This window comes from Wolffia australiana, chromosome 10 (genome assembly GCF_029677425.1).
Source record: "Wolffia australiana isolate 7733 chromosome 10, ASM2967742v1".
Taxonomy (NCBI): Eukaryota; Viridiplantae; Streptophyta; class Magnoliopsida; order Alismatales; family Araceae; genus Wolffia; species Wolffia australiana.
Genome location: NC_135844.1, coordinates 5,769,069 through 5,787,599, shown reverse-complemented (window position 1 = coordinate 5,787,599; position 18,531 = coordinate 5,769,069). Strand labels below are relative to the sequence as shown.

Below are 18,531 nucleotides of genomic sequence, written 5' to 3'. Positions count from 1 at the left end.
ATCGAAAGGTTCGAACAGATCGGATCAAATCGGCATTTATTCATTCGAGTCTTTTGATCAAGATTCGAACGATCTGATCCGATCCCCGATCACTAGAGGGATGGAGGAAGATAAAGATAGAGGAGAGAGAGAAGAGAGCGAGGAGAGAGAGAGAAGAGAGATAGCAGAGAGAGTGAAGAAAGGAGAAAGAAAAGAGAGAGAAGAGAGATAGCAGAGAGAGTGAAAAAAGGAGAAAGAGAAAAGAGAGAGAGAGAGGAGAGAGGAGAGTGGCCAGATAGAGGAGAGAGAAAAGAGAAGGAAACTGAGAAGATCGAGAGGAGAGAGAGGAGAGAGAGTAGAGAGAGGAGAGAGAAGAGAAAGGAAAGAGAAGAGAGAGAGGGCAGAGAGGGAAGAGAGAAAAAGAGTGGAGAGAGAAGAGAAAGGAAATAGAGGACAGAGGAGAGAGAGAAAAAGATAGAGAAGAGAGAGGAGAGAGGGAAAAGAGAAAGAGGAGAGAGTAAAGTGAGAGGAGAGAGGAGAGAGAGGAGAAAGGAGAGAGTAGAGAGATGAGAGAGAGAAAAGAGAGGATAGAGGAGAGAGCAGAGAAAGGAGAGAGAGTAGAGAGGAGAGAGAGAGAGAGAAAGAGGGAAAAGAGAAAGAGAGAGAGAAAAGAGAGAGGAGAGAGGAGAGAGAAGAGAAAGGAGAGAGGAGAGAGAGTAGAGAGAGAAAAGAGAGAAAGAGAGAGAGAAAAGAGAGAAGAGAAAGGAGAGAGAGGAGAGAGAGGAGAGAGAAAAGAGAGAGAGAGAGAGAGAAAAAAAGAGAGAAAGAGGGAAAAGAGAAAGAGAGAGAGAAAGGAGAGACTGAGAGAGGAGAGAGAGGAGAGGAGGAGAGAGAGAGAAGAGACGAGAGAGACAAGAGAGGGAGGAGAGAGTAGAGAGAAAAGTGAGAGAAGCGAGAGGATAGAAGTAGAGAGAGAAAAGAGAGAGAGGAGAGAGAAGAGAGAGGAGAGAGTAGAGAGAAAAGAGAGAGAGGAGAGAGAAGAGAAAGGAGAGAGCAGGGAGAAAAGAGAGGAGAGAGAAGAGAAAGAAGAGGGAAAAGAGAGAGAAAAGAGAGAGGAGAGAGAAAAGAGAGAGAGAGAGAGAGAGAAAAAGAGAGGAGAGAGAGAACAGAGAGAGAGAGAGAAAAAGAGAGGAGAGAAAGAGAGAGAGAAAAGAGAGGAGAGAGGAGAGAAAAAAAAAGAGAGAGAAAGAGAGAGAAAAGAGAGGAGAGGAGAGAGAGAGAGAGAGGAGAGAGATACTGCATGATTGATCAGGGTCTTATTGCAGGTGCTGCAGTTCAGAGAATAATTCTACCACGATTAATTAAATTACACTTCGCATGTTTCAATTTCCCCAAGCTTAAAAATAAGATGAGCTTTCGCTAATGACTAATGATAGTTAATGCTTATTTTCAGCATTCCTTCAGGAGAGATGACGAAACAAGGACAAAAACTTCCATTTTCAAAATGTTCGGTTTTATGTTGTTTTTATGATGACGATGAATTCATTCTTCCTTCGAATGCCAGCAATTAGTGATTTCAATTTTTATCAAGGCGTCATATTTCAAATCGGATCCACGAAACTAGAACAACCTCAAGATTATCTCAACAACTACAGTTTATTATCATGTAAATATACTTGTCAGATCATGGGAATATACAGAGAGTGAGAGAGAAACAACAATAAACTCGTTGAAACAAATCTAACAATGTTTTAAAGGATCATTCTACAAACGCTCTAAGATCAAATCAAAAATCACCGCCAAAAGATCACGAACAATCACCTGACCCCGGCGATTATCGCCGCTCCATTTCTCTCTTTATGTGAAGCGCGGCTCCCACCACATTTCCTCTCGTGATGATGCCAACCTTCAAAAATCAACAGTCAATGCATCCCAAAAGCAATAAGAATAGACAACAACGATCACAAAAAATGATTAAAAAGTATTAGGAAAAAGTACCAGTTTGCCAGAAGAATCTAAGACAGGAAGTCGGCGGTATCTTGTTTCCAGCAGCAGCCTGACGGACATTCAGAGGGAGTTAGAATTATATTTTTACAAGAAAGGCATTCACATGTTAGAAAGAGAGATAGATTTCTATTTTCAGGAAGAAAGACATTGGCATTTTAGAGAGATGCGGAGGAAGAGAGATTCTTATTTTCAAGAAGACATCGATGTTTTAGAGACATGGAAGGGGGAAAAGGGAGATTTCTATTTTCAGGACGAAAGATTCACATTGGAGAGAGAGATTTTTATCTCAGAAAGAAATGATATTTTTAGAGAGAGAAAGAGATATGAATGGATGGAAAGTTAGGGAGATAGATGGAGAGATAGAGATAGATAGATGGATGGATAGCAAGAGAGACAGATAGAGAGAGAGAGAAGTTGACCTGGCTGCGTCCTCGAGATTCGTCGTCTCTCGGACTACAATGGGGGTGGTGGTCATCACGTCGCCGACAACCCTCCCAACAGTCTTCAACAACATTCTCTGCACCTCGTTGAACATCTGCAATAAATTTTCATAGATTATACCCAACTTGTTCTCCGACCCAATTCTTGTTATTTCGACATCCTTTCTCTTTCTCAAATAGGAAACTATATCCAGATCATTCTATTTGGGTTGGACATCCTCACGTTCTAAAATATAGAACTTTGTTTTTGAAGAAATCTAAAATATAGAACTTAATTAAGTAAAAAGACATTACAGAAAAGAACGCGCAAGAAGATGTTCATGATACCACCGAAGGAATCAAAAAAAATATTAAGATGTAAGGAACCACCTTCCATGATCTATCGGCCTCAGGAAATAAATCAGTTCCAGTTTCCCGATGACCTGAGGAAGTCAAGATGAAGACTGTTAACTGACGAATGAAATTTACTACAGAAAGCTGAGAAAAATAAGTTCGCTGATTCCAAGCCCAATACTAAGTTTAGCAAATTTAGAACGGTTGTCAGGTCGCAAAATAACTCTATTGCAAATTTTGAAAATTAAAATGGAAATATAACTTCCAAAATTGGATTCGGCCTGCAAAAACCAGAACAACTCATGTTAAGGGACTTGTTGATGCATCATACTGCCAATTCAACATGTCACTCCCTACCTAATCAAATAACTAAGTGTGGGCAGCGGCGACTAGTTGGAGGATGACGGCAATTTCTGTATAACCGTTTTCTCTTTTCCCACCTTTCATCAGATTCGATTTTCCATTCATCCCTTTTCCTTTTTCTATGTTCACCCCAAATGAGAATAGTTCTTATTATTGAGAAGAGAAGATACAAATCAACCACTAGTGAAGAACAATCTCATGTTTAACTCTTGAAAAGCTCAAATAGGAGTTGAGTTCAACATCATTAATTCGCTCAGGTAAGGCGGAAAACAGTTTTTGGTACATCAGGTTTCTTCAATCAAGCTCAATTATTCAGGCGCTGCAGATCAAACGATTTTAGGTAAATCAGGTTTCATATCCGTCAAGCCTCCAACAAATGAAAAATCACCATTCAATATGAAGTCTAATGCTTAAATGCAAGTTACAAGGCGAGGGAATTCAATTTGAAATGAATGAATGTCTGAACGAATTCAAGTTCCACTTGTAGTACTGATCTATCCCCCTTCATGTTTTCCTAATCGCAGAATCCCGATCAGGTGAGTGGGTCTCTTGCCTCTCTGCCAAGATTCTTCCAGAGTTGACTTCATTCTCCTTCCGAGCTCATCCTCCGGAGAACTCGTCCAGACTAGAATCCCAACAGATCCAAGATGTCCTCCCTTCTTCTGGCTCCCTTTATTCATGCCATCTTTATTCAAGAACTTATACATAATTAAAATCTCACTATCTATACTGAGTAGTCATCACGTGTTCATACAAGTGATGATTCTGCACCAGCAATCCTTTCAGCAGCCACATTAGCGCAATGGCTTACTATATTTCCTTCAAGCATGAGTTGGTTGAGTTTCTTCCGCTATCTTCTCAAATATGTTAACCTTAAGGTCATACCCCAAGGATTATTGGGCTGACCCTATGATGGCCTAGTTAGGAAATAAAGGGCCAACAGTAAAGAAGCATAACAGTTGAGGAAAAGGAGAGGGTTGGAGAAATAAATCGCCCAATCAAGCACCGCTTTCAAGCAGGCATGTTTCATGCAAGCCTACGAAACCAGGCAGAAATGGGCTTTTTGAACATCCGGAGAACATTCTTCAAATTGCAAGTCTGTTTCCTTTGATTTGACTTATATTAGCCAGACATAGTGTAACATATACTTTATCATCTAGTGCTACAACTAGGCATGGAGCTAGAAAAATCAAAATTCGGGTAGTCCTTAATTTTGGAAGAGGGGCAATGGTCTTGAAGTAATCAATATCGTGGGATTGAGTAAACCCACAAGCAACCAGTCTAGCATTATATCTACCACACACTCTGTAGAACGATCTTATCTGCAACTCACCAGTTTCTTTATCGGTAGAAGTGGGAAAAGTTTCTACGCATGATTCCTCTCTAGACCCCATCGACAAATATTTAGAGCCCTTCCGGCCCCTCAATTTACGGTTTGGTTTAAAGAATGTTCTTTGTAATCCATCCCATTCAGAGTCTTCTCCTTTACATAGTTTGGGGAGATAGATTAACCAGAGGCTCAGTATGTATGACTAGGGTTTGCTACATACTGTGACCGAAAGTGAGGACGTGATACATGCCATGACTTCATGTCCAGTCCTGCCAGCATCCTATCCCACTGACATCCTTCCGCTCGTCACAAAATTTTTGTGAGTCATCCTATCCTGCATCCTGCCAGCATGGATGGCAGCATGTGACGTCCCTATGGGGACAACGGATATCTAATTAAAGAACCCACTAAATATAAATTTCCCACCAGAGTTAGTTGGAGTTTGTCGCGTCCTGGTTAGGGATGCGGATAGGACTAGAACACTCCCCCATCGAGAAACAGAGGTTTTGGATCCCATTTGAGAAACCGGGGTCACCATTGCATCCCGTCCCGCCATGTACATCATACGTCTTATCCTACATCAGAAGGCATGGACAGGATGGGACGTACTGCACGTCCCAAGCTTTCAATGACCCCTATTTATGACTGTTCAAGGTTAAGAGATTCTCAAGTTCTCACACAATCAAGCAATTAGAGAGCGTCACTGCCACGCCATTTCAAATACCCCAGGGAACAGACAATTAAACCTCCTTCCTAAAAAAAATAGACAATGTCCAAACAAGAAACTTATTGAAACTGGCGTGAACCTCCATCGTTTTAGTGTTATGTGTCCATTCTCATTTCAAGACCTGTATATTCATGGCTTTCTAAAAACAGAATGGACTGCCAAAAATTACAGAAGATATGTTTTGTGTTTCAAGAATACAAGAAAATCAAGTTTTCAGCTTTATAAAAAGAAGATCGGATTGACTAAAAGTACACAAAATGACATGATTTGTGCTTAAAAATACCTGATATGGAGTCCAAGGCAAGCAAATCATAATCTGAAACTACGCCTACCTGAAAATCAATCAACAAATTAACATGGTCAATGTGCTGCACAGGAAAAAGTAACAACTGATAACGAAATGCTCGGAATCATGATACAAAAACGTAATTTGGATAAGGCGTGATCACCAAATAATATCTAAGTTAAATTACTCATTCAATTGAAAAAGTCAAAAAGAAAAGATAAGACTCGAGGAAGAAAAACGGCAGTGAAGCTACCATCTATTAGAGACCATACAAAATATAAAGGGAGAAACATTCAACCGCAACCATTTCACTTGCAATAGATCAGATATTTGATAGAATCCCTAAGGAGTATCAAGTCCAAGTTGAAGATCCAAGATAGGACTCGAAATCCAATATCAAAAGAACACAAAGCAAATGTCAATGTAGCAGAGGATAATGGAGATAACAGAATGTAGAAGAGATGAAAAATCAAGAAAGAGAAGGATGGATTGGAACTCAGCCAGATTGGCCTGGTTCCTTCAGTTAGTGAAGGATCTCCACTTCCAGCCTGCTGCCTGATATTGTTTTTTTCTCCTTATGTTTCTTGATCTGGTCTGCCTCGTTATTCCTGTCAATTTTGTTCGAAATCTTTGCCCAGTTGGACACGTTTGACCGATTAGACTCATTTGACAGCCTTCAGGGTCATTTGATTGGCGCAACTTTTTCTTCTTGAGTCTCTGATGTTCCATCGGGCCATTATCAATATTCTCATGAATCCTATTAAGCAGAAAATGATAAACGGAAACTAGGAAAAAACACATGGCAGCAGGGCCAGGCAGCCACCTAAGCCATGAAGAACAGAGATTATGATATTTATGTTCTGCAAACTCAAACTGAGTTCATAATACTAGACCAAAAATCTGAATAGGAGATTTTTTACAGCTGAATCAGGATTTCCTTTGGCCGGATTGCAGCAGGTGGGGATTATTCTGAAACACATGGCAATGAATCTTATGTTGGAGATAAATTCTCAAGAATATTCGGATTTGAGGGCTACTGTTCACATAAAATGATCATTCAATTTAATTCAAGCCGATATTGTCACTTCAACTGATGAAAACGAAAGCATTGTCACTTCAATAGATGAAAATGGAATTAAATAATAAACTCCCATAGTTCCAAAAAAAAAAATAGTCGACTCCCTGATGATGTGGTTTCATCAACAGGCACAACGCAAAATATCAGGAATAAACTGAAGTAGTTCCCTAAGGTCTTCTCTTCCACAATGATGAACTAGACTCCGAATTTTCCCCACAGTAGGACTCAACGTTGTGAATATTCCATCCTTTGTAAGATTGAAACTGAGAGCCTGTGACGTGAACTGGCCTTGTGATAACCCTATACATTTCAAGAAAAATGATGATAGCTGTTTTTTAATTGATAACTTTCACTGCACAAAGATAAAGTCCCAGAACATAATTCAAACACTCATTTTGTCTGGAATCCCTGAATAACCTAGGGCAGTCATTGAGAATGCTACACAATGCAATGTGAAACCTGACATCCGCTCTTTTTGACAAGACTGATCCTGCTGAAATATTGTTAACTGAGATGGGTAAAAGTTGAACAGAGAGATAAGATGGCCGGAGGAGATTCGGTGGACCTCATGCTCTCCTTTCTCCCAAATCAAAGCTCAAACAGCTTTGGAGTCTCTCTTCCCAAAAGGTCCCTTATCTTGACGTTAACAGTTTATATTATTACCTTAGAGTACGCATGACCATATCCTCCAAAAAGTGTGCAAGGGAAGAGGAAAAAATTATTATTAATGGTAAAAAATTTCAAAGTCTGATACGACTTCCATTGTAATTGTTGAGAAATTGTAATGTCACTAGGCAATCCATACAATGCGGATAAAGAGATCAAAATAGAAGGATCTGTGAGTAGAGAGTGAGGGAAGAGTGAACGAGGTCGAAGAATGGAAATCAAAATAGAGAAAGATCAGGTGGAGAGCTATGCTGCATTGGACAGGACCTCCTCTGGATCTGAAGCAGCTCTGGACCAACCACTCACGGCAGCCAATTCAGGTAATATTCTGCTTGAATGTTTTGCAGGGAAAGGTTCTTATTTATAGAGTCTCCTTTCATGCCAAAACAGCCCATTCAAAAGAGCTTTGTGTTTCACGTGCCTCCCTGTTGAGGCACTTCTTCCTCATTCTAGAGTAGTGTCTTGGGAGGTTTTGTATTAAATTCCTTTGTTAGATAACCAGATTTTATGAAAAGTAAATATTTACTCATTCTAAAGTGCTTTGTGTTTCACGTGCCTCCCTGATGAGGCACTTCTTACTCATTCTAAAGATTTAGTACCAAAAAAATCATGAAAAAATACATTCATAATGTAATTCTTTAAGCAATACATAGAAAATTAGTCATGTGCCATTGATAGTTAGGGTTTGACATCCTTCACGATGATGACAGGAGGAGAATGACATGCCATCATTGCCCAAGCCATCTGCTTGCATTAGGATGATGATCCCGATGAAATATTTTTCCTCTACATCGTCATTGCAACTAAGATGACGGATGACAAGGACCGAACATCATCCTCCTTTCCTTACCCCTTCTATTTTTACTCTTTCAGAAGATGAGGGGACATGAAGATCTTTATTGTCCTCATCATTTGTATGCGGCTAGATGATGATGACAATGATGATTTTGTCCTCATCAATCTGGCCGTGGATGATGATGATCACTAAAACGAATTCGCCATTCTCATCCAAGATGTGGAGGTCATCATCATCTGTGAACCCTCTTGGTAGTCTTCAAAGGATCATAATTAAACACTGCAATGGGCAATGAAGAAAACAAATGGCGTACACTCACCAAAACCCATGCATCATCCACAACCGGCAAGCCTGTAATCCTGTGCTCCACAAGAATTTCCAGAGCTACAGACATTTTGAGACACATGTTGCACTCAGAGACGCCAATCCATGATGACAAAGGAAGAACTTGAACTGCACTTACCCTCATCAATGGTGGTGGATGGCTTCACTGTTTTCAAGTTCTCCTTCTTAGTCATAAAGTCGCCTACTTTATATGCATCACTATTTATCTTCAGGATTACAAAAAAAAAAATCTATCAGTATGTTGGTGAGCAGAAGAGATGGTAATATCTAGGAAACCAGAGTAAATAATCCCACTAAAAAGAAAAGAAGACACATCCTTGTGATTCATTCAGTCTGTTGAACTACACAGGGAAGGAGATAGCGTGAGGAAAGAAGAGATAGAAGGAAGAGAAGATAAAGGCAAAACTAAATTAAATAATAAAGGTTCATTACCCTTTTAAAGAGATAGGAACTATAAAGAGAAAATAATATGTAAGACCCGAGTACTAAACCATTATTTGTGTTTCAACGCAAGAGGAAACATAATCAGGAAAAAAATCACTTCTAGAAGCCTCTTAGTTTAAATAGCAATCAAAGATTCGGTCATCGAAATCCGAAGATGTATCGACCACAGCACATGAAAAGTTCGTAAGGATGAAATTGATTGATATTGATTAGAACGGAGCTCTGTCAAAGAAATAGAGCAAGATTTTCATAAAACATCTGAAATTGAAATCCGAAAATTTGGCGACCCCTGCACATGATAAGCTAGTAAGGACGAAATCGATTAAAACTGACTGGAACGGAGCTCTGTCAAAGAAATACAGCAAGATTTTCATAAAACATCAGTCATTGAAATCCGAAACTTTTGTGCTCGCATGGAGGACAAACATCAATCCCATAAACGATGAACAATGAACCGTTAATTAAGACCCGAAAACTGACCAAAAACTCGTAGATCTTGGCAGTAATCGAAGACGGAACAAGGTTTTCCTTCTATAATTCTAAAAAACTTAGATACCGGGGCGGGGTTGTCCGTCTGGAAAGAGCTGCCGAAGGCGACCAAAGGCATAGGCCGAGATGCAGGATGCCGGACGAAGAGTGAAGATTTCCGCCAACCATAGGGAGAAGCCCAAGCCGCCCAGGTTAGAGGTAAGCCTCGAGCATGGCGGGCAAGAGAAGATGAAGAAGATGAAGAAGATGCAGCGATAGGAGAGCAAAGTGGAAGAAGCCCGTCGAAGAGAACCGATCCCATCGCGTTTTCTTCAAAGATTCAGACTTTGCCCACCGGGCGGAAGATCAAATCTTCCGAGGAAATGCAAATCTAATCGCCGGAGCGATCCGATGAACTGGAGAACTGGGAAGAAGTGGAATCTGATGAACCCCCCTTCCCAAATCCCAAGAATCCTCTGTTTGCAGAGGGGCTTTATATAGATAGTTGAATGTCAAAATACTTCTTCAGTATAAATAATAGCCTATTGTAGTCTATTCAATGAAATATCTCCACACCGATGAAAATGACAAAAAATCCCATAAATTAGGGTTTTGTATAGAGCTGGAGGTCAACATAAATTAGGGTTTCGTCATCTGTCCATTCAAAAAAAGTCATCCGTCATCGTCCGGAGCTCTAATTTTGTATCACCTAGTGTTTTCCTGTCTGATATCTGTTCGACTTCCGATATCAGGCGACCGATATCTGTCATGAGGATGAGATCGGGGCGATTTTTGATACCGGAGATCACATATCTGACATAAATGCAATATCCGCCCAACATGAGTTTCGAGACGGATGTGGTAGTGGCCTGGATGTGGCGGATGCTGGTGCCGGATTTTAGTTTAAAAATAAGCACAAATAGTCCCATATGGAAAGATAGAATAAGAAGAAATTGGTATAAGTTGTTTTGAAGAAAACCATGATGCCATAGTCCCATATGGAAAAAAAAAGAATCAGAAGAACGGTATAAGTTGGTATGAATAAAAACATGATGCTATATGCATCATGTTTTTAATGATGTTGGCCAAGTCATACTAGGGTTTGGCATTCGTGGAACAAGGTCCATTTGGGCCCAGTCAGACAAACTGCTCACTCCTGCAATTTGAACCAGGTGAACTTAGTTGGTATTCATAAAATCCATTATCAGCTAACTCTTATTTTATACATTTAGATGTTTCCTATATTGTGGTAAATTATTTAAACTTTTTTCAATTTATATGTTGGATATCAAAAAATTAATATCCAATATCGATATTCGATATCAGCATCTGGTATCCGAATATTGGTAAAGACTGATATCGTATATCTCATTTTCGATATTTGGTTCAGTCCCCTTCCTAATATCATCCTTTAGATATTGTGCTCGAGATGGTGAACATTAATGTCACCTTATGGAGAAGCTGTGTTGGAACATCTTAGTCAATTTTACCTCTAAATACTATTTAATTATAAGGCGGCCATCTATCCTACAGTTTCTTGAAGAGGAACTGCAGTAATCTTGAATAAGAACCCTCTAGCAATCGATAGAATTCCCATAAAAATGTCAATAGATTGAGCACTAGTGATTTCTTATCGGTTCAAAATCTTGGATAATTGGGTAATCTTCGAGATCCGTTCAAAGTAGGTAGCTCCAATGGACACATAGATCATGGAATAAGTAGGATGGATAGGCCCAAATACCATACTAAACAAGATGTGAATCCCCTTTATTACCATATGTGAGACTCTCACCACATATGGCTCGCACAAAGACTCCTAAGTTCATCCCGTTCAGCAGCTTTTCCTCTCCAATCCTCAGAACAACTTGTGCTCTCCAACTTCAAAACTAAATGTACTGCCTGCTTCGAATGAAGCCACACTACGGCTTTTTTGAGGGTGGTCACTTCATTCGACTGTTGAGCATATCTATTGGATTTGTTGTCCCAAACAATTTACATTGGCTATAATCCATGTAATCAAACATTAAGAAGCTTTACTAGATGGCTTATAACTGGATATTGTTTCATCATAGCATCTTAACTAATTCATATTCGTATATAAATACCATTTTATCGGAGACAACCGGTACATATTCTTAGTTCAAGTGGCAAAGGAATAACCTAGTGAGGGATGAATTAGGTTCTCTAACTCTATTCTCCTTTTTTTTGTTAAGTAACCTAAAATTTTTCTACCTAGAAAACGAGGTAGAGGAAATGGGAGGCACAATTATATTTTAAAACAGCTTTTTAGGATAATCCTTAATCTGTTCGAGGATATTTGTCCCGAGCTGATGATCTGACATAAATGTGTTTGTTTGAATGCCCCTCAAGCAAATCAAATGTAAATCGGGCTGAACAAGGATAGACAAAAAGAAAAACCAGTGAAGCTCTGCTGCCGTTGACTCCCAAAGGCTTCCATCGCACAACAGTACTTGGCCTACTCCAACTTGGCCCCTAAAGCCTTTTCTACTTTGGCCCCAAAAGCCATAGCCTAACAGACCAAGATGGACAATATACATTTATCCTCAATGACACTTGGCATATCATCAATCTCCTTAAATAGTATAGAAGAAAAGGCTTAATTTCCATATAATTCAGCAGGAGTGTTCATTTAGATACAAAATGTTAATTCATATATAAAAAAATTGTAAATGTAATTATGACATCCCTATAGAAATACCTCCCGTTCTGTGGCCATTCTTTCTTTTACTTCTATTCTCCTCCACGTTTATCTTCATATTAAATTTGTTGATCAGGGTTTGACCTTTGGCTATTAAAATTAAAGCATTTTATTTATTCCTACAGCAAACAGAAAATTTCCAAATAATCTCATTGATTTTTAATATGATTAGAAACAACTGTTATCTATGATAAAATATTCAAAAACATTCCATGTTCTTAGTCCGCTGTCCCATTCCTTCGCATCCAAGTTCAAACCCATGTAACGCTTTCAAAACTCCACCAAAAGTTGAGATCCAAGTTATATGAATTTTTATTAATGTTAAAAACTAGTTTAAGTTCAAAAAAATCTTCAAATGTACCTAAATCTTATGTTAAAGATATCAAACTTCTAACAAAGGTCGAAGATGTGGAAACTTTAGAGTCCACCTTTCTTTCCTTTGGGTTTTGAATCACCTTGCACCAAAAAGCATAATGTTAAATATATTTGACTCGGACTGCAGTTAGAAACAATATACTCTTGAAAAAATAGTTAAAAACTACTTGAAGCTTGTTTCAAGGAGTGAAAGATCTCTCTAGCTTTTGGGTCGTGATTTTTATAGAACAAAGAGAAGAGTGTTTGAACTCTGAGCTCAAACTGTATATATGGAGTTACAAGTCTGAAAGGGCATGCTCGTATTTATCTAGAATTCAGTAGTCATATTTACTGATTATGATTAGACAACATGAAAGAGTAATCCTCTTAATATAAAGTTTTTGTATTAGCTTTTTTGCCCTATGTTCAAAATACCTCTCATGCGTTATGGATAAAAGCTATTTATTATTCCAAAAACCTCAGCTCTAAAAAATCGGAAATACAAATTACGCTAACTAAATAATTTTACTCAAGATATCACAATTCAATAGAAATATCTGCCAGTTCTTAATCTTCATTAAATCATCAATAAATTCAACCTTAAATACCCAAAGGTAGTAATTGGGATTTTGACGAAGTCATTAAACCAATCAATTGAGGTGAAATACACACAAATATTTGAACAACATTAGAGCATATGTTTATATTCATGCCATAGAAGATTCCAGTCCTAAATCAGTTATATGAATTGTTCACCGTATGGTCAAACATAGTAAACTTTTAGAATAACTAAGTATGCTATTTGGTCTTCACTTACAATCAGTCAACTAGTTGACTAGGAACCTATTGTGCTTGACAATATGAATTATGGCATGCATTACTTTGAGCATTCAAGAAACACAGATTAAAGCATATTAATAAAATGCCCTTAAGGCTTAATCTTCATTTGTTTATATAATACATTAGAGTGAATCACTTTATCATTTGATTTATATTAGCAAGTTTTGAGTTGTTTGAGTTTCATATATATCTAAATGGATCGAATATAAACTCAACAGACAATTGGTTCATAATTGTGAGCGGGCATACACCATAAGTGATCTCACTGAGTCTTCATGATACCTGCAATCATAATAAATGATGATCCTTACAATCTCTGTTGTGCTTGTTCTCGGCTTTGGAAAATCCCCTTCTTTCTCTTCTCTCAGGATCTCCCCTCTGGTTGCAATGATTAAATTTCTGTGGAGATATTCTACATTATGTGAATCTGTTTTTCTCCATACTCATTCTCTCACTTCTGCAAATCGTAGTTCACTTTATTCATTGCATACTGAAACAACTTTTGCTCCTTCATATCCATAATATATGTCTCAGTCTTCTTGATTCTTGATTTCAAACCTTTTTTCATAATGACTTTTTAGACAATCTGGTTCTATTTCAGATGATATGGTACCAACCAAATCATAAACATAGTTCTCAGAATAATTTACTCATAAAAATGCTGATTCTCATGACCTACTACCTTTCCATCGTGAAGGCCACCTCATAAAGTATGAAATCTCCAATCCCAATGCCTCTCGAGCTTTCCATATGAGTGCAGCCCCTAGCTCTTCTGATGCATCCCAGTCCAAAAATGCTTTCCAGTCTTAGATGGGTGTCATCTGGATTGACCTCCCAAGTGTTGTTGCACGTGTTTTCTCTTCTAGCTTCTTTCTCATCCACGTGCAATTGTAGATAATATGTCATACACTTGTTTCATGAAACTGATTTGTACAGTTGACGATATGACTCTTCATGGGCTAGTCTTTGTAATACTTTCAATTTTTTGTGGAAATAGAACATAAGAAATTGGGTCCATCAAGAAGCTTAAACTCTCTTTAAGTGCAGTTGGAAAGAGTCACATGCTGTAGATACATGAGCTATCAAAGCTAAGGAATTAGGTGTACGAAAAATCTCTGATTTAGAGAACTCCCTTGAAAAGTATCATAAAAAAGATGATGTAGATAATCAAAAAGCTCGATTTGCAATTCTAGACGAAAGCATTTTTTGAGGAATCTGAGATTTAAATGAGATGGGCTGTGTGTAACTACTAATGTCTCTGCTACTAGTGTAGTATTGATCCTTGGCCCAAAATAGGTAACCACTTCAATGAAAATGCCCAAAGGATAAAACACTTTGTGGATGATATATTCCTCATTTGCCAATGCCCATGCACCAAGAAGATCTATACCCATCACCCAAACATCTTTGAGTCAAGCATCCATTTCTTGAAACATGTTGGATATTTTATATGTCATTTGTAGCTATTTTTGATAGCTTCTTTATTTTGAATTTTATTTGTTTAAATAATGGTATGTAGAATTTTTCCTCAAGTCCTGTTACATTTTATTGTTTATTTAGCATTCAATGAATGGGATAAGACTTCTATAGCTTCTCACAACTACACATAATGTTAAGATGCTACTTGCTCCCAAGATGATGAATTCATGATGAAAAGGAGACATTATTAGTATGGATCCCTTAACTTGGCTTCATATTCATTTTGATATCTATGCATCGAGGACCATGCATATATTACTAAGGGAGGCCAGATCATTTCCTTTTTGTAAGACCTTCTCCCTTTTGGATATGATTAGGGGCCAAATTATGCTTCAGGGATTCCATTAATTTTAACTCCACTTATAGGATGTCCTTTCATACCTGATCCAAGAAATATGTGAAGAGAAGTTAGCCTCTTGTAAATGATTAAGAACATGTTTTAGATGCTACAAACTATGATTCTAGAAAAGGCATTGTTGATTCCCAAATGGTAAAGATACCAAAGAAGTGGGGTAGGATATGTGAATATCATAAATTTAAGCAGCATAAACTTATGATGGCCGGATGAGGGACTTGTGCAAACACCTACATCAACACCACCCTTTCATTAGGAGATCATGCTTAATTGTTTTGGCTCCCTATTAGATATAATCAAATTTGGGTCAGGGGAAATAACTTTTCAAGTCCTAAGTAAAAAATCTCATAAGTGTGATTATAACTCATATGTTGATGGCATTGATCGGGATGGAACAAAAATGATTTCTACAATGGATGACTTGTAATAGAGCCAAAATAACATGAAAAATAATGAATCCAATCACCACATGGATCAAATTTGTTATTTCTTGGATCCAAGAGTGAGACATGTTGTGTTGGTTATGGGTGCAACTTCTAGAGCTATCCAAGTGATATGTGGCACATTGAATCACCTCTTTGCCTTTATGAGGTATGTTTAATCTTCATAGTCGGTGTTATGTTGTATTGATCATTGGGAATGGAGAGGAGCTAAGGGAGAAGGGAGGATAGCCTAGTGAATTATGAAGATCATAACACAATGATCAATAGTCTCTAAACATTCATTCTAAATATTTGTATTCTATCAAAAGTCCAAATTGACATCAAATTATCCAGATAGAAGAGCACTATATGATCCTACTTATACAATAAACATGGTTGACCATGTACCTATTAGTTTGGAGGCACTTAGGACATATGGTGGGCGCTCTTAGGAGAAAGAGTTCATTAAATGGATCACTTATAATTTGTTGAACATCTATATTTTGACTATGACTTATAAGTCTCTAAGCATGGGATTCTCACATGTCATAGCTCAGATAAATGAAGAAGCCCATGGAGATGATTGAGTGGTCACAAAAAAATCATCCACCTTTAATATAAGAAGATATTAACTCAAGGAAGATGATGCAGCTAAATCCCTTGCCAGTGTAATGTGGATATTGGAGAAGGTGTCAACCATATAATGCTTGAGATTGTTTGGTGCCAATGTAGCATTCATTTTCTAATTCAAATTATAATCATATACATGTTTGTCTTCCTCATATGATCTAACACTCTCTAGGTAATCATTAATACCCTAGATGGTCTCACATGATACTCCTCTAGTGATCTAGCTAGTCTCCAAGTCTAATGTATAATATCCTAGCTTCAAATATTTCATCCCACCATCTACACATCGTGACTTATGATGAGTTGATTTCTCTGTCTATACCCTGGGCTAATATATTGAGTAACGCCATGATCAGCAATCATGTAAGTACCAAGCATGGATATAACTCATTATTAATGGTGGGGGTCAAAAATTATGGTCACGATTCCAGTAATCCAGCCATTGTGTGATGTAACACGGTACAGCCAGGATCGAGCGGCATGTGTTACAACACAAGGGGAATGAAGATTCAGATATGATGCATGTATGATGACGTAAGGTGTTTATAAAATCAATGAAATAATATGGAACAATACTGACAGATTCGAACGATCAATTAACTTGACGGAGTTTGATTAGTCAAAATCAGACTCCTCAATGTCCCTTTGGACCAATTATCAATAAGGTAGGGAGGGGTATAGTTAGTACCCAAAGGCGACCACACCTTATCAATAAGGTCTAGCCGTATCACAAGAAAATGGTCTTAACTCTCAAAGATTTTGGGTGGCTAATCCTATCACAATGCAGCAAATTCGAGGGCGATGGAACACAAAATCAACAGCACTGTAAGAAGTAATTCAACTACGAATGAAGGGGACAGACAATACATGATGGGTCGAGACACGGAAGTCCATCGCAAGGAGTCGTCCCACAGATGATATCCAACGTTGTTGGCAGAGGGTCAAACGTTGGCGTGGTCCCAGATACGCAGAGCACGTGGAGGGGGCATGGAGCGCGTGGAGCAGCACGCAGGGGCGCTTATCACGCAGAGCGTGCGGGTGCGCACAGCGCGCAGGCGCGGAGCATGCTCAGGGCTCCTGCACACACAGAGTGCGCAGAGGGTGTGGAGCGCGTGGAGCGTGCGCGGGTCAACGCTTAGCCGACGATGGCAACAATAGCGACTGTTGGAGGGCGGTGGTGGTGCTGGGCATGGGTTGCACGGCCGCTGGTCGAGCAGGTGCACGGGCACTGGGTGCATGGGCGCTCAGGCATTGGGGCGCGCGGGCGCTCAGGCACTAGGCCACGCGAGCGCTCGCGCGCTAGGGCACACGGGCGTTAGGGCGCAAGGGCGCTCATCACATGGTCGTTAGGGTGCACGTGCACTAGGGCATGCAGGTTCTGGTGCACGGGAGTAGGGTGTGTGGCCACGCGGGCATTGGGATGCGCGAGTGATGGACGAGCGGTGAAGGGCACGTGGGCGCAGGCAGCAACGGCGATGGTGGCGGTGATGACGGCGGTGGCGGCGGAGACGGTGGCGGTCATGATGGCGACAACAGTGACGACGATGGTGACTACGGTGGCGGCAACAGTGATAGCTTCAAGAACAGTCCAAGAAAGGGTTCTTGGTACTTCTTGAACGATAACTGATCAAGAACTCACATTCTTGATGCGATCTCCAAGAAACAGCTACAGGGGGGTGCAGCGATGACAGTTCCTCCACAAAATCTCAACGTGGGCAGGACTTCATGGCGGGCGATTCCCACGATCTAGGCTAAACGAGAAAATGATAAAAATCCAAGAGGAGGAGGCGGGAGCCAATTGAAGAAACTGAACTTTCAAATCAACTCCAAGGCTTTCCTTGGGCATGCCTCCCTTTATATAGAGTAGGGGGCATGCCCAATTGGGACAAACGGGAAGGAACTATCGCATGAAGAGCAACCTTCCAACGAACGTTATTGAAAACATAAACATTGGATGACGCCCAAACACGAAAGGCCCATCCACAATTCAAAATTAAAATATAAACATGGGAAAATGATAAGAAATAAAATGATCACGACCTGTCGTTAGGCCGAATACTTGAACGTTGGGTCGTGGACGTCGGCTCGGGCTGCTCGAGGTGGTTGATGGCGTCCTTTAATGTCGTTAATGCGATGGTATCCAATCATTGTGGTACCACTATATAATCATTTTCATACGATATTTGGAGACTACATCTGAATGGTTTCATAGTAAATGCGTTTAGGTGCCACAATTCTTGCTCCGTGCTACGTAAAAGCTTTAGTTTTTTTTTAATCTAAGAATAATATGTCAGACATCTAAAGTAGACACTAAAAATCCTTCCTAAAAGATGTTTAGCTTTGTAATTGCCTCATAGATAATACTAACATCAGGCCTTTCAAATATGAATTTGCTTATTATAGAATACTGAAATGTCTGGCCATTTCATGATCTCCTCATCTGAAAAGGTAATCATTTAAACACCTTCAT

The 18,531-nt window shown here is 39.3% G+C and overlaps 1 protein-coding gene across 1 annotated transcript; it reads right to left on the bottom strand.

The window, feature by feature from the left end:
* Positions 1–1,683: 1,683 nt before the first annotated feature.
* Positions 1,684–9,743, bottom strand: LOC144708518 (CBS domain-containing protein CBSX2, chloroplastic-like). The gene is made up of 8 exons (XM_078581889.1): positions 9,351–9,743; positions 8,469–8,556; positions 8,325–8,389; positions 5,463–5,511; positions 2,796–2,848; positions 2,406–2,521; positions 1,978–2,035; positions 1,684–1,885 (listed from the first exon to the last, which is right to left on the bottom strand). The coding sequence occupies exons 1-8, from the start codon at positions 9,582–9,584 to the stop codon at positions 1,814–1,816; spliced, it is 735 nt and encodes a 244-aa protein (XP_078438015.1). The 5' UTR covers positions 9,585–9,743; the 3' UTR covers positions 1,684–1,813.
* Positions 9,744–18,531: the final 8,788 nt, after the last annotated feature.